The 14252-nt window shown below is 35.4% G+C and overlaps 1 protein-coding gene across 1 annotated transcript; it reads right to left on the reverse strand.

The window, feature by feature from the left end:
- Nucleotides 1-12158: 12158 nt before the first annotated feature.
- LOC101351550 (olfactory receptor 10AG1-like) lies at nucleotides 12159-13115 on the reverse strand. Its single transcript, XM_004389164.3, has one exon. The coding sequence runs from the start codon at nucleotides 13098-13100 to the stop codon at nucleotides 12159-12161; it is 942 nt and encodes a 313-aa protein (XP_004389221.1). The 5' UTR covers nucleotides 13101-13115.
- Between the last annotated feature and the right edge of the window lie 1137 nt (nucleotides 13116-14252).

Here is a 14252-nt window from a genome sequence, read left to right on the forward strand (position 1 = left end):
ATACTAAGAAAACTATTTAATCACATTGTGATCATAATTACAGATATAACAATGTAATATGATAATCTAAATCAATGGAGATGTGCTTTTTACAAAGTATTAATTTTCACGAAAACTCTGTAAGGTTTATATACATATAGGCAAATATAAAAAATGACATTGAATGGTTAAATAAATTTTCTAAGTCAAATGAAAAGTTAAGTGATGAAGGCCTAACTCAAATCCAGGCCTAGAAGCAGAACATGTGTAAATACCAAAAAACCAAATCCATTCTGCCCATTCAATTCAAACTCACAGTGACCCTATAGGACAGAGGTGAACTGCCACAGGGTTTTCCAAGGAGCAGCTGGTAGATTTGAACTTCTGACCATTTGCTTAGCAGCTATACCTTTAAACCTTTGTGTCACTAGGAATCCAGAATGGGCATAGTGAGTTAAAATCCTTGCGTGTGTGTGAACTAGGAAAAATTATGCAAACTCTTTGAGTCTGTTTTTTTCATCTATTAAATAATTTGAAGCATTAAAACTTTATACACACACACACACACATACGCATATGTATACACATATACACATACATATATATGTATTGTGTGTATATATACACACATACAACCTGTACATTGTGGTCCTCAAAGCATCATCTTTCCTTCTCAGCACCTGAAACAGTTCTTTTGCAGTAGATTTGGCCAACACAATGTACTGTTTGATTTCTTACTGCTGCTTCCATAGGTGTTTATTGTGGATTCAAGTTAAAAAAAAAATTGTACATATATATATGTACATATATTTGCATATTGCAAACCTGGTTTTTAAAATGGATGTCACAACTGTATGGACACACACAGAAAACAATGATATGGCTTAAGCTAAGTGATATAACAGATTATACATTACAACCGACTATATTAAATTGACCCAAGCAAAGGTTCTTACTGAGGGAGCACACAGCACAACAAAATTATATAATTACTGTTGGAATGATTTGCTAGCTGCTGATACATATATTACTTACATAATTTGAGCAGAAAGTTCTGACAACATTAAAAGTGATTTTAAACTTGGAAATAATTGTCAGTCTATGGACAGACAAGGTGTCTTAGTAATCTAGTGCTACTATAACAGAAACACCACAAGTGTATAGCTCAACAAATATAAATTTATTCTCACAGTCTAGGATTTGAACTGCTGACTTTTGGTTAGAAGCTGTAAAACTTAACCACTACACCACCATGATTTCCATGATTATAACAGTATGTTCTTTAAGCCTGTAGCCCTAGGATTTAACAGACTGGCTAGAAAGTGGGTATTTGATAAAGTGGTTTTGAGTTCCTTTGCTGGCAATTATATTTCCCACCATTCCCTTTCATCAGGGTCAGGACAAGGAGTAGTCAGTGAAGCTCCTAAGGAGCAAAATTTAAGGAGGAATTAAGGGCTATCCTTGTTCTTGCAAGATCCTGAAAGTGAGTGGCTCCATAAATTTTACAGGAGTCAGGATGTCTCTTGCCTTAACTGGCTTTTTATCTCTCCATCCTAATGGGTTTCCACCTTGTCCACTAAGCAAAGCAGAATATGGTTCTATGGTTACAAAATCCCAAATCCATTGCTACTGAGTCAATTCCGAGCCATAGTGATTCTGTAAGACAGAGTAGAACTGCCCCGTAGTGTTTCCAAGGACATAAATCTTTATTTAGGTAAGTAGACTGTCACATCTCTATTCCAAGGAGCAGCAGTTTGGTTTGAACCACTGGCATTTGGGTTAGCCACTGAGGGCTTAACCACTGTGCCACCAGGTCTCCATGCCCATGGTTAAAGAACAGTAATTCCCAGATGGACTATAATTGAATTACGGCTCCAACAACATCTAGCTCTGTGATGACTTTATGCAAGTTAATTAATCTTCCTGTGTTAACAGTTTGCTCGGCTTTTAAATGGCAAGCAACTATATCAACATTTAGTGTTGTTATGTGAACTAAATCATTTAATATAAGCAAAACACCTTAAAGGAGTCCTGACATTTATAAAAGGTTATTATTATTGTTATCTATTATTATTGTTATCAACAGTTACTTATAATTAACATCCATTTATTATTATTATTTTTAAAACTAATTTTAATTTATTCCTCTGAATTTTACTCAGAGTAAAATTTACATACAGTTGTATGCTACACAACATGTACAATACTGTCTAATTTATTTTCCTTTTGTATCACAGGATTATTGTGAGAATGAAGTGAGATCTTAAAAGCTATTATCAAAGAGTAACAAAACTCAAAAGAAAATTCAACTCTCAAACTACAATTTCTCCATCAATTCTCTGCTAAAATTTGCTTTATATCATTATCTCTACTTTGTGGACTGTAACACCTATAGTACCCATCAATGCTCAGCACTTAGAATTGCAATTGGGGTAATAGCCTTTGTATGCATTTTCTTTTACTGATAACTAAGTCATCTGAGAGGTAAAGGTTACGGCTATTCTCCTATTTTAAATCAATATAGATCCCAGAAAACTGGTGTTCAGGATTTGTTTCTGAATGGAAATAAAGGAGTATACACTGTTAAACTGAAAGCATCACTCTTAAGAGGGAGAGAGAAGAATTAATACTCACAAGAGGACAAAAGAACCCAGTCTTTATGTATGTCTTCACGAATGCTGGTATTTAATACAAAATAATTGAATTTTTAGTTGAGTGAAATAACTTTGAGGGCTAAATGAAATAGCATTTCTAATTGTACAAACTGAACACTTTGGTGATGACAATTATCCATGTATAACGTTAAATATGTAAGATTTGTCTGTTTTCCACAAGAGGACAGTGTAGAAAGAGCACAGATTTACCCTGAGTGTTCTCCCAAAACTATCCAGTCTACTATTCTTTCTTGAAAACATTTAAGTTCTTATTATTTTAAGGGAAATAAAACTCAATGTTATCCCATTTTTATTACAAATCTAAGCATCCATTCCCTGGAAAAATTCCAAATGATTAAGGAGTGTGTTACAACATTCTGACAGAGTTCTGGTGACACAGCGGTTAGGTGCTTGGCTGCTAACCAAAGGGTCTGTGGTTCACACCTAGCAGCCACTCTGTGGGAGGAAGATGTGGCAGTCTGCTTCCATAAATATTTATAGTCTTGGAAACCCTCTGAGGCAGTTCTACTCTATCCTCTATGGTCATTATGAGCCGGATTCCACTTAAAGTCAATGTGTTTGGCTTTGGTGAACAATATTCTGATTCAGATAGGTTTTTATCAATGTCAGTATCCCCAATCTACCCTAAACATCAGCTATGTTTGTATTTTGAATGTAAATTAGAAACATAAACCCTGAAATTAATTTGAAAAACAATATCAACTTAAAACTTTAAGTTGTTTTAGAAATTCTTTCACATAAAAGTATTATTTTCTTTAAAATAAATGTTTCTTGGATTTCTGAATGGTTGTAAATTTATTTCATGGTTTATTTTACTTCAAATATCTTCCTAAAATATTATTAGGAGTAAAATGCATAAATATAATGCCTATTGGCTACAAAGTCTTTGCTGGAATTGAAGTTTTCCTATAACATTGTTTAGTATTCTTACAAAAACATAGCAGTTTTTCAAGGTTTCGGTGTTACAAAATAATGTAATATCATTATTTAAAATCATTGTTTAAGGCAAATCATTTTTAACAGAGTGACAAATATAAAGGAGTTGCTTTAATACAATAGCACATTTGCTACTCTATATTAAATATTAATTTTAATAATATCATGAGCTAAAGTTGAATATTAATATAAAACATTTCATATTTAACTTTCTTCATTTTGAAAATAGGAGGCCTGGTCGCACAGTGGTTAAAGTGCTTGACTCCTACCCAAAAGGCCTGCAGTTAGAACCCATCATATGCTCTGTGGGAGAAAGTGGTGGCAGTCTGTTTCCTTTGAGATTTAAGCCTTGGAAACCAGAAGGGGCAGTTTTACTCTGTCCTGAAGGTCACTGTGGGTCAGAATCTACTTGACTGCAGTGGGTTTGGGTTTTGGTTTGTTGGTGATAATCTTGTTTCCTCCTCACTGACAAGGGTTTTCATATATAAGTATTTAAATTACTTTGGCTAAAAAACTTGTTTCATCAATGATATTCAATCTACTTTTAGAACAGTCTATTCATTTGAACATAGAGTGTTCTTTAAGTACAAAATAGTTATCCCTACCCCCTGGGATCACTTTCACCCAACACAGTTACATTTCTAATTAAACAAATTTCCTTGGCACTCTCTGATTTGGTTTATTTATATATTTTCCCAGATAGCTCTCACTCTACCCAAAATACTCTTCCTCTGCAGCCTCTCAATGGAACAGAATGTGCAGAAAGTTTTATTTCTTAGACCTGAACACGGTCCTGATTGCCCTTAACTGAGCAATACCATTGGAGACCATCCAAAATTGGCACAAATCCAATCCTCACCTTATCTATTATGACTGCGTCATATGGACTTTCTGTTCCTATTAGACTGAGCTGTTGTCTCATTTTCCTCAAGTTATTTTGCTTATTTTCTCCTCTGAAATGGGTGTCTTGATCCAAATTCAGAGGCTGGCCTCTGTAAGAGTTGTAATAAATGTTCTGACAACAAAGAATATTTTTACCTACAAATCATATAGTATATAATTTATTTCTTCAACACTTCCTGGGCAAACTGAGAACTGGCTGTTGGATATATTAAATCTAGTCCAAAAGTTCTTTTTTATTTTTTATTTTTTTTGCTGTTAGATTAACCCCAACAGGGCAACTTTTTCTTTTCCTTGCAGCATTCTACCATCTTTCCGCAACTTCATTCCCTCTGTGAACCCTCTTTTAAGGTGTAAATCCTATTAAACTTCACTGAGGATAAAATCAAATTCTGGTATAATTCCAGCGGAGATGAGAGATAAGATTTAAGGACAATAGTTGTTCTATTGTTATAAAATATTTCCCCTTGAAGACTTCAAATCTTAGTGACAGGGAGTGTAATCTTGAAGATTGTGTGTCAACTTGGCTGGGATATGATTCTCAGTGTCTTGGAAGTTATGGAGTATTTTGGCAGTCATATAATGATTTAATAACTGCTCTGATGAGATCTGATATCATGTGATCATTTCCATGATGGGATCTGCTCTGAGTAGCCAATCAATTAAAAGGGAGTTTTCTTGGATTGTGACTTGTATCCAATATATGTAGACTTTCTGACAAAGCTCACTGGCTTTTGCTCTGCCCTGGATCTAGTATTCGGCTCATCATCATCTAACCTCCAATTCTTGGGACTGGGGCCAGCAGCCAGCCATCTCACGTACTGGACTTGGATTGTCGACTTTTGCCATTGTGAGCCAGCATGCTGTCATCTGACCTATGGATCTTGGGTTCATCCTGATCTGATGCTGACCCAGGGATTTGTGACTTGCCAAGAAAAGAAAGTGCATGATTATAATAAAGATCTAACTCGTGGTTATTGCTGTGCTCAAACACTCATTTTCAGTTTTTTGTACTGCTGTCACTACTTCCACATTCGGTACGACTTGTCCCATCACCAAACAAAATATGCAAGTCTCTATGTTCTAAAGTGTACCTTCCTCTCTCCCTTCTTCTCCCTGGTCAACTCCAAGGAACATTCATCTCTCTGTATGTATCTATTCTTGTGTTCTTATAAACAAGGGATCATACAGTATTTGTCCTTACATGCTTGACTTAGTTCACTTAGCAGGCCAGTCTATGTTATATTTCGAGGACTTATCTTTGTTCTTTATAGTTGTGGAGTATTACACGGTATGTATGTACCACAATTTACCTCTTCTCTGTTGATGGGTATTGCTGTTGTTTCCATTTATTTGCTATTGTGAATAAAGCAGCAATGAACGTAGTTGTGGCTGAAGTCTGTTGGCCAGAATTTAGTTGAAAACTTTTGCATCTGTTTTCCTATGGGATGTTGATGCGTAATTTCCTTTTTTTGTAATACCTTTGCATGTTTTAGCTATCAGTGTTATAATGACTTGTTAGAAACGGTTTGGTAGTGTTCTTTTCCCTTCAATATTTTTGAAGAGATTGAGTAGGGAATGTGTCAAGTTTTCTCTGAATGTTTGGTAGAATTATCCAGTGTAGCCATCTGGTCCTGAGTTCTTTTTGGTTTTCTTGTCAGTTTCTTGATGACATCTTCAACCTCTACCTTTATAAACGGTCTGTGTAAATTTTCTCTCTGCATTTGTGTTAGTTTGGGTAGGTAGTTGTTTCTAGGATTTGTCCATTTCTTCTACATTGTCAAGTTTGTTGTGATACAATTTTTCCTTGTAATCAGTTATGATCTTCTTTATTTCTATTTGATAGGTTTTTATGTCAACAATGTCATTTCTTAAGTTGGTTATTTGACTCTTCTAGGGTTTTTTTTTTTTTTATTAAGCCAATGGTTTGTCTGTTTTGTTGATCCTTTCAAAGAACCAGCTACTGTCTGTGTTGATTCTTTCCGTTGCTTTTCTATTTTCTATTTAGTTTATTTCTGCCCTGATCTTTATTATCCCTTTATTCTGGTAGCTTTGGGCTTCTTTTGCTCTCTCTTTTCTACTTGTTGAAGTTGTTCATTTAAGTTAACGATCTTAGATCTTCTTTTTTTAAATGTAGGCCCCTATGGCTATGAATTTGTCTCTGAGTACTGCTTTTGCTGTGTAACAAAACTTTTTTATATGCTGTATTTTCATTTACATTTGATTCTAGGAATTTTGTAATTTCAATTATGGTTTCTTCTATAACCTAATAATTTTTAGTAGTATACAATTTTGTTTCCATGTATTATTTATTTAATCCTTGCTTTTTTTGTTATTAATTTCCAGGTTCATGCCATTATGGTCAGACAAGATGCTTTGTTTTAAATGTTTTAAATTTGTTGAGACTTATTTTGTCCTGGTATATGGTCTATTCTGGAAAATAATCAATGTGCACTGGAGAAGAGCGTGTATTATTCTGATACCGAGTGACATGTTTTATTTATTGTCTATTAGGCCCAATTGGTTAATGGTTTTATTTAAATTCACAATGTCCTTAGTGATCTTATTTTTAGATGTTCTGTCTATAATTGAAGGTGGTTTGTTGAAGTACTCTACCATTATTGTGGAGTTGTCTATTTCTACTTTTCTGTTTGTCAGTATTTGTTTCATGTACTTGGGTGCATTGCTGTTAGGTATGTATATAATTATAATTGTTAGGTCTTCTTCCTGAATTGACAGTTTTATTATTATGTAATGTCCTTCTTTATTCTTGTAAGAGATTTTAATTTAAAATCTATTTTATCTGATATCAGTATGGCTAACTCTGAACTTCTTTGTTTATTGGTTGCATGGAATATTTTTTTTCCATCCTTTTATTTTTAGGCTGTTCATATCATTGTGTCTTTTCTTTGTTCTTTTCTTTTGGGTCTCTTGAGACTTGGTAAGGACAAGTATTTTGTCTTCTAGTTTATTTTTTTTGTCTTCTGTCCGTTTGATTCTATTGTTGAGTGTTTCTCTTGAGTTTTCTAAATCAGTTGCTTTATTCTTCACTTCAAATAATTCTTTCTGTTATGTTTTCAGTTTCATTGTTGAATCTTATTTTATTCCTCCATTTATTTTCTGATGTCTGCTAGTTTGTATTCTGTGTGCTTTATATTTCTTGGAACATATTTAGCACCATAGTCTGAAAATTATCTATTCTTTGCGTTATTTTGACTTTCATAGGAGAAATCTCCTCTTCAGGTTTTGCAATGGATTGGTTATTCTTACCTTGTGATTTTGCTTGATTTAATAATTTTTGTTGAACTTGGGACTTTTGCTATTATTGTTATTATTTTAAACTATAAATTTGGTATTCTGGTTTTCGTGGCAAAATTTTCTGATTTGGAACCCAGTTTGCACTGTGGCCAACCTCCTGGCTGACAACCACAAGGCCAGCACCTCCGCTGACCGGCCACTTCTTGGGGGAAAATATTGGCAACCCACCTCCACAAAGACTGACAGACCTGGGTACCCTTTGGGGCAGCACATTCTGCCCCATGGGGTCTCTATGTGTCATAATCTACCCAGCAACAGTGCTTTTTTTGTCTTCTCCTGAGAAGCACTAGAGGGCACTCTTATCTTTAGGTTTTTTTCAGTGTTTAATCAGGAGTTCTGGAGGATTAATCTTTGGAAATCATTACCCATGCGCAGGGCAGGAGGTGTTTAGCTAGTTGCTGATGCTGACGTAATCTGTGAGACTCGATTTTCCTGAGACAAAGCTAGGGGGCTCTCTATATCTTTCCCTCTTGGGCACCCCTGCACAGATTCTTCCACAGTGTACCCCTCTGGTCAGGGAGACTTCCATTTCCCTCTGTGTCGACTGTTAATCTGAACTATTCCCCTTGCTCCACTGCCAGTACAGATCCTCCAGGTCCTAGTGCCCATCTATGTTGGGCCTCAATGAGATTCAACTGCACTTTCTCTCAGTGCCACAGTTTCCCTTCACACCCATCTAATTGTAAGGACAATGAACTCCAACGGCCAAATTGTATCGCCTTATAAAAACTGGGCCACAGCTTCCTAAGATTAGTTCTCTTTCTGTGTTCCCTCTTTTGGGGTGTTGCCCAATCCTGTCCCAACATAGTTGCAATGAGAAAGTGCTGCCAGTGTTAGCAAGTAGGTTCTCCCACTTTCTGTGCCATCTCCGTTCCTCTTCTGCCCTGCTTCTGGACTGAGCCAGACTCTCCAATTCCTCAACTGCCTTCTAGAGTTCTCAGATCTCAGTGTGTGCTTGTTTTTATTCATTGTTCAGTGTGTTAGTTGCTAGGGAAGGAAATGAGAGCATACACTTACTTGGCCGTCTTGCTCAGCCCACTCCTGCAATATATTTTATTTCAAAAATGGTGAAGGCAGAGAGTTTGGAATTTTCTACATTTTTCAAAGAGTTAGACTTTTGTCTTTAATGTAATATAAAACTATTGGATATTTGTAAATATAGAAGCGAAATAAACTATTTCTCTACTTTTTAAAAATCCCTACAGATATTCTAGGATTAATGGCTTGTAGTAAGTTAAGAAGTGAGACAACTAGATTCCTTTGGTGAAAACTACTGAAGACCAACTTAATGGCACTGATTGCTCCAAGAGAAAGGACATGTAAAAGTGGCTGTATTTTGGAGATATTTAAAGTTACTTGTGGCAGGTGATAGAATAATAAATAATTTTTATATCTTTGTTTATGCAACTGAGTATATATGAAAGTCATTTATTGATACGAAGAAGACTATTGAGAGAAAAATGTTTATTAGTGAATGTGGGTCATCAAAACTTATATTGTATTAATCTTCATTTTGATATCTCTGATATTTGGCTATAACACTTGAAGTAAACTGAACTTTTTATTGATATACAGTATTATTTTCAATACTTATTTGAAATATATTATGTTTATACTCAAAAAAATGAGGATACATTTAGATAGTAGCTAATGTTTTTAACATTTTCCTTATCAACAATATGATAATATTTTCAGAATGGAAACCTCAAGTTTTCCATTACTTAAAATAAAGTTGTTAAGGGGATGTAGGAAATGATACTTTATACAATTCCTGAATCAAAAGAGTTTGTTGTTAGGATACGGTAAAGGCAGTTAGGATATATTTTGCGTTCTTTTATTATTAACCATAACGCAAAGTAAAACAATCATGAATATTGAGTCACTAAAGATAGACTTCTACTTCTCCATCCTGATTGATACAGTGTCTAATGGGACGTTTTTAAAATATATTTTTCTGACACCACCAGAGAGCAAGTGAATCAGAATACATCATTTCTATATTAACCCAGAGGTTTTTGGAAAGCATACAAGAGACTGAAAATCATAGAACAGGCAATGATATATTGACTTAAGAGGGAACCTGGAAAGGAAAAGCAGTTTACAATCAGCTGATAGTGAAAAGGTTGCAGATTGAACATACTCAGCGGCTCTGCAGAAAAGGCCTGCCTATCTACTTCTGTAAACATCATCACCAAATAAACCTTATGGAGCACAGTTCTACCCTGTAACACATTGATTCGCCATGAGTCGGGCTCTGATTCCATGACAGCTAACACCAACAATAACAACTGCCTTAAATCACACTCAAAAAGAGTGAACAATACACATGAAATTTTTTTGGAAATAGGGCATACATGAACAAATACATATTTGGATTACATTGAGTGTGAAAGCAATTTGGTGATGATTACTTAACTGCCTAATTGTTTCCATGATATCTTTGCTCCTAAGGCTGTAGATAAGGGAAGATGTTAAGGAAATTCCTTAATCACAAATGTGATCATAACTACAGACACAACAAAGTCATATGATAAACTAAATTGGAGGTAAGTGTGCTGTTCACAATGCATTAATTTTCACAAAAACTCTGTAAGGTTATATGGAAACCCTGGTGGCGTAGTGGTTAAGACTTCAGACCCTAACCGAAAGGTCAGCACTTCAGATTCACCAGGTGTTCCCTAGAAACCCTATAGCACAGTTCTACTCTGTCCTAAAGACTTGCTATGAGTTGGAATCAACTCGACGGCAACGGCTTTGGTTTTTGGTTTATATATATACATGTATGTGTGTATTGGTATATTTATATATATACCCATGGCAGTTCAGTTGAGTCCGACTCATAGGGAGCCTATATATATTTATGTATTTATACATATATATATAGTCAAATATAAACACTGACTTTGAAGGATTAAATAGTTTTCCATGTCAAACAAAAACTTAAGTAATAAACGCCTAACTCAAACCCAGGTCTAAAACAGAACATGGGTGAAAACCAAAAATCTAAACCCATTGCCACTGAGTCGAGTCTGACTCATAATGACCCTATAGGATAGAGTAGAACCGCCCTATAGGTTTTCCAAGGGGCGGCTGGTGGATTCAAACTACCTACTTTTGTTCAGCGGCACTCGTTGTTTGAGCATCGTTCACCTCGTGTCTTGTCACTATTCCTTAAACAGTAATGTATAACAACTGTTTACATAGCATTTACGTTGTCTCAGGTATTATAAGTAATCTGGAGATGATTTAAAGTATACGAAAGGTTGTGCGTAGGTTATATGCAAATATTGTGCTATTTTATATAAGGGACTTGAGCAGCCACAGATTTTGGTATTCTTGGGAGTCCTGGAGCCTATACATCATGGATACTGAGGGAACACTGCATGATTTTAATTAATGCATATTGTAAACCTGGTTTTTAAAATGGTTGTCACAAATGTATGGATACTCATGGAAATGAATGATAAGGTTTACGCTAAGTGATATAACATGTTATACATTATCACTGACTAAATTAAATTAACCCAAGCAAAAGTTCTTATTGAGGGAGAACACTGCAAAATGAAATTACAGAATTCTTAATGGAACGATCTGCTGTCTGTTAATACATATATTAGTTAAGTAATTTGAGCAGAAACTCCTGACAACATTGCAAGTAATTTTTAATTGGGAAATACTTGTCACTGTATGGAAAGACAAGGCGTCTTTTTTATCTAGTGCTGCTATAACAGAAATACCACAAATACATAGCTTAACAAAGAGAAATTTATTCTTTCACAGTCTAGGAGGCTAGAATCCCAAATTCAGTGTGACAGCTCCAGGGGAATCTTGCCCTCTCTGTTGGCTCTGGGTGAAGGTCCTTGTCACCAATCTTCCCCTGGTCTAGGAGCATCTCAGTGCAGGGAGCAGGCTACAGAGAATGCACTCTCATCAGGGTTCTTCATTCTTAGTCATAGGAGGTCCCCCTTCTCTCTGCTCACTTCTCTCTCTTATATCTCAAAAGTGATTGACTCAAGATACAACCTAAGGTTCTGGACTGAGTCCTGCCTTATTAACATAACTACCTCTAATCCTGCCTCATTAACATCACAAAATAAGAATTAAAAAAACAAAGAAAAACAACAAAAAAAAACATTTGAACTCCAAGCAAATCCGAAACCAAAGAAAAAAAGGGAGGCAAACAAAAAAAAATGAAAAATAAGGCCAAAAAAAAGTGAAAAAAAGTTTTGGGGGGATACAATTCAATCCAGAACAAAAGGTATAGTTAAATGTATACATCTGTTGAAATGTGATTAAAACTACAGAAAAAATCAATTCTTATACATTTAATTGATTCTTCAATGAAGTGAATTATTTAGACAGCAATTTTCTCAGTGCCATTATGACATCCTTGTTCCTTACACTATATATCATGGGATTAAACATAGGAATTAGGATAGTGTAGAAAAGAGAAAGCACTTTGTCAGTTCCCTCCGAATGGCTGGTGTGGGGTCGTAAGTATGTAATAATGCCTGATCCAAAGAATAACAGCACAACCATAAGATGAGATGAGCAGGTGGAGAAGGCTTTGGCTCTACTTGTGCCTGATGGCAACTTCAGGATGATGGAGATGATTTTACTATAGGAGCCAAGTATCAACAGAAAAGGAACCACAACAAATAACACAGAAACTATGTAGACCAACGTCTCATTTACAAAGATGTCCCCACAAGCCAGCCTGAGTATTGGCAGAATGTCACAGAAGAAGTGGTTAATTTGTTTAGATCCACAAAAAGGCAGAGAGAAAATCTGATATGTAAGCTCTATCATAACTGGGATTCCAACAGTCCAGGACCCAGTCACCAACTGGATACAGACCCTGAGGTTCATAACTAGAGGATAGTGCAGAGGGTTACAAATGGCCACATAGCGGTCATAGGCCATCACAGCCAGGAGCAAACACTCAGTGCCTCCAAACAAAAGGGCAAAGCACATCTGTGTAGCACAGGCAACTAAGGAAATTCTTCTTCTCTGGGTCCCTAGGTTCATCAGCATTTTGGGGAGAGTAGCTGATACATAGCAGATTTCTAAGAAGGAAAAATTTGACAGGAAAAAATACATAGAGCTCTGGAGAGCAGGATCCATTTTTGTTATCAGAAATATGGTGCCATTGCTCATCAGAATAATGATATAGATGATTAAAAATAATCCAAAAAGAAACCACTGGAGATGGGGCATGTCAGCAAAGCCCAAGAGAACAAATCCCATCAGTTCAGTTAGGTTATCTTCTGGTGGTTTTCCTTGATGATGCATCTGTGGAAAAGATAAACTTACATGTTCATTTCCTTTTACCTTTCTGTATCTCTTTGTCTCTTCTCTAAATTTTATTGAGGAGTCTGAATTGGATTTTATGATCAATGTAATTGTTTGAACTTTAAGAATGAAACTTTGTACGTATGTTCCATGCCCTCCGGTTAAGTCACAGTAAACAGCCCCTTTTAATTTATTTTAAGATCATTTCAGTGTAGTTTCAGAGCATAGCCCAGAATAAATGAAGCCATACCTGACTCTGCAGAAGCACTGGTGCAATTGGCAACTGCTGGAGATGACCTTGAGATTTGCCATCTAATCTCAATTTAAGTTAATTACAGGACTTGACAATCCTATTGTATTTCTGTGGGCATTTTCTCTGTCAACTTCTCAAACGCTATATCATGAACTGTCTTCTAATGTACATTTTCAACTGCCTATTTCAATGCTTCATTCTCTCACATTTAATGATTTTAAGCACATAGGTTCCTCTTACACAATTCATGTCAGGTTATTTAAAAGAAAATTGAGAAAATATTTCATTTTGCATAGAGGAATAAAACAAGTATCTTTTAGTAGGTTATTAAGTGGATAAGATAAGATGATTTCATTAAGGGAAATTACCCTGAGTACATTGATTCAGATACAAAGAATAAATGTAGTCACCCTGGAAAAACAGGGGTAGCAAGGAGGGTATTTGTTACCTGTGTTTACGTATGTCAGACAGGATGTGGAAAGATATTGGCTGTTATGTTATATCCATTGTGCTGGGTACACCTGCTATTGTTTTTGTCATTACTCAAAACGCAACACTTCAGACAACTGTTTCTAAAGTAATTTTCCTTAGATGTAAGGATATTGAGACTCACTAAGTGTGGAGAATTCAATCAACTGCACATAGGTTTTGTGACTGCCAGTCAGTATCTTTCTTTTTTTAAGTGGTCTTTAGTTTGGCTCTTATCTCTATGATTATCTGTCTGATATAAAGCAATTGAAGATTTTAAGATTTTCTTTTTTGTTTTTGAGAATAATTGAGTTAATATTGGTAAAATATATCAACTTCCTACCAATTTTAAGCCTTTTACTTTTTAGTTATGGTTCTATAATTATGATTATGATAGTATGTTCTTTAAGCCTGTAGTCCTAGGATTTAAC

The sequence above is a fragment of the Trichechus manatus genome, unplaced genomic scaffold, assembly GCF_000243295.1.
Source record: "Trichechus manatus latirostris isolate Lorelei unplaced genomic scaffold, TriManLat1.0 scaffold00236, whole genome shotgun sequence".
Taxonomy (NCBI): Eukaryota; Metazoa; Chordata; class Mammalia; order Sirenia; family Trichechidae; genus Trichechus; species Trichechus manatus.

What these genes read in the sequence shown, in the direction of transcription:
- LOC101351550 (XM_004389164.3), bottom strand. Translation starts at nt 13,100, where the DNA reads ATGCATCATCAAGGAAAACCACCAGAAGATAACCTAACTGAACTGATG.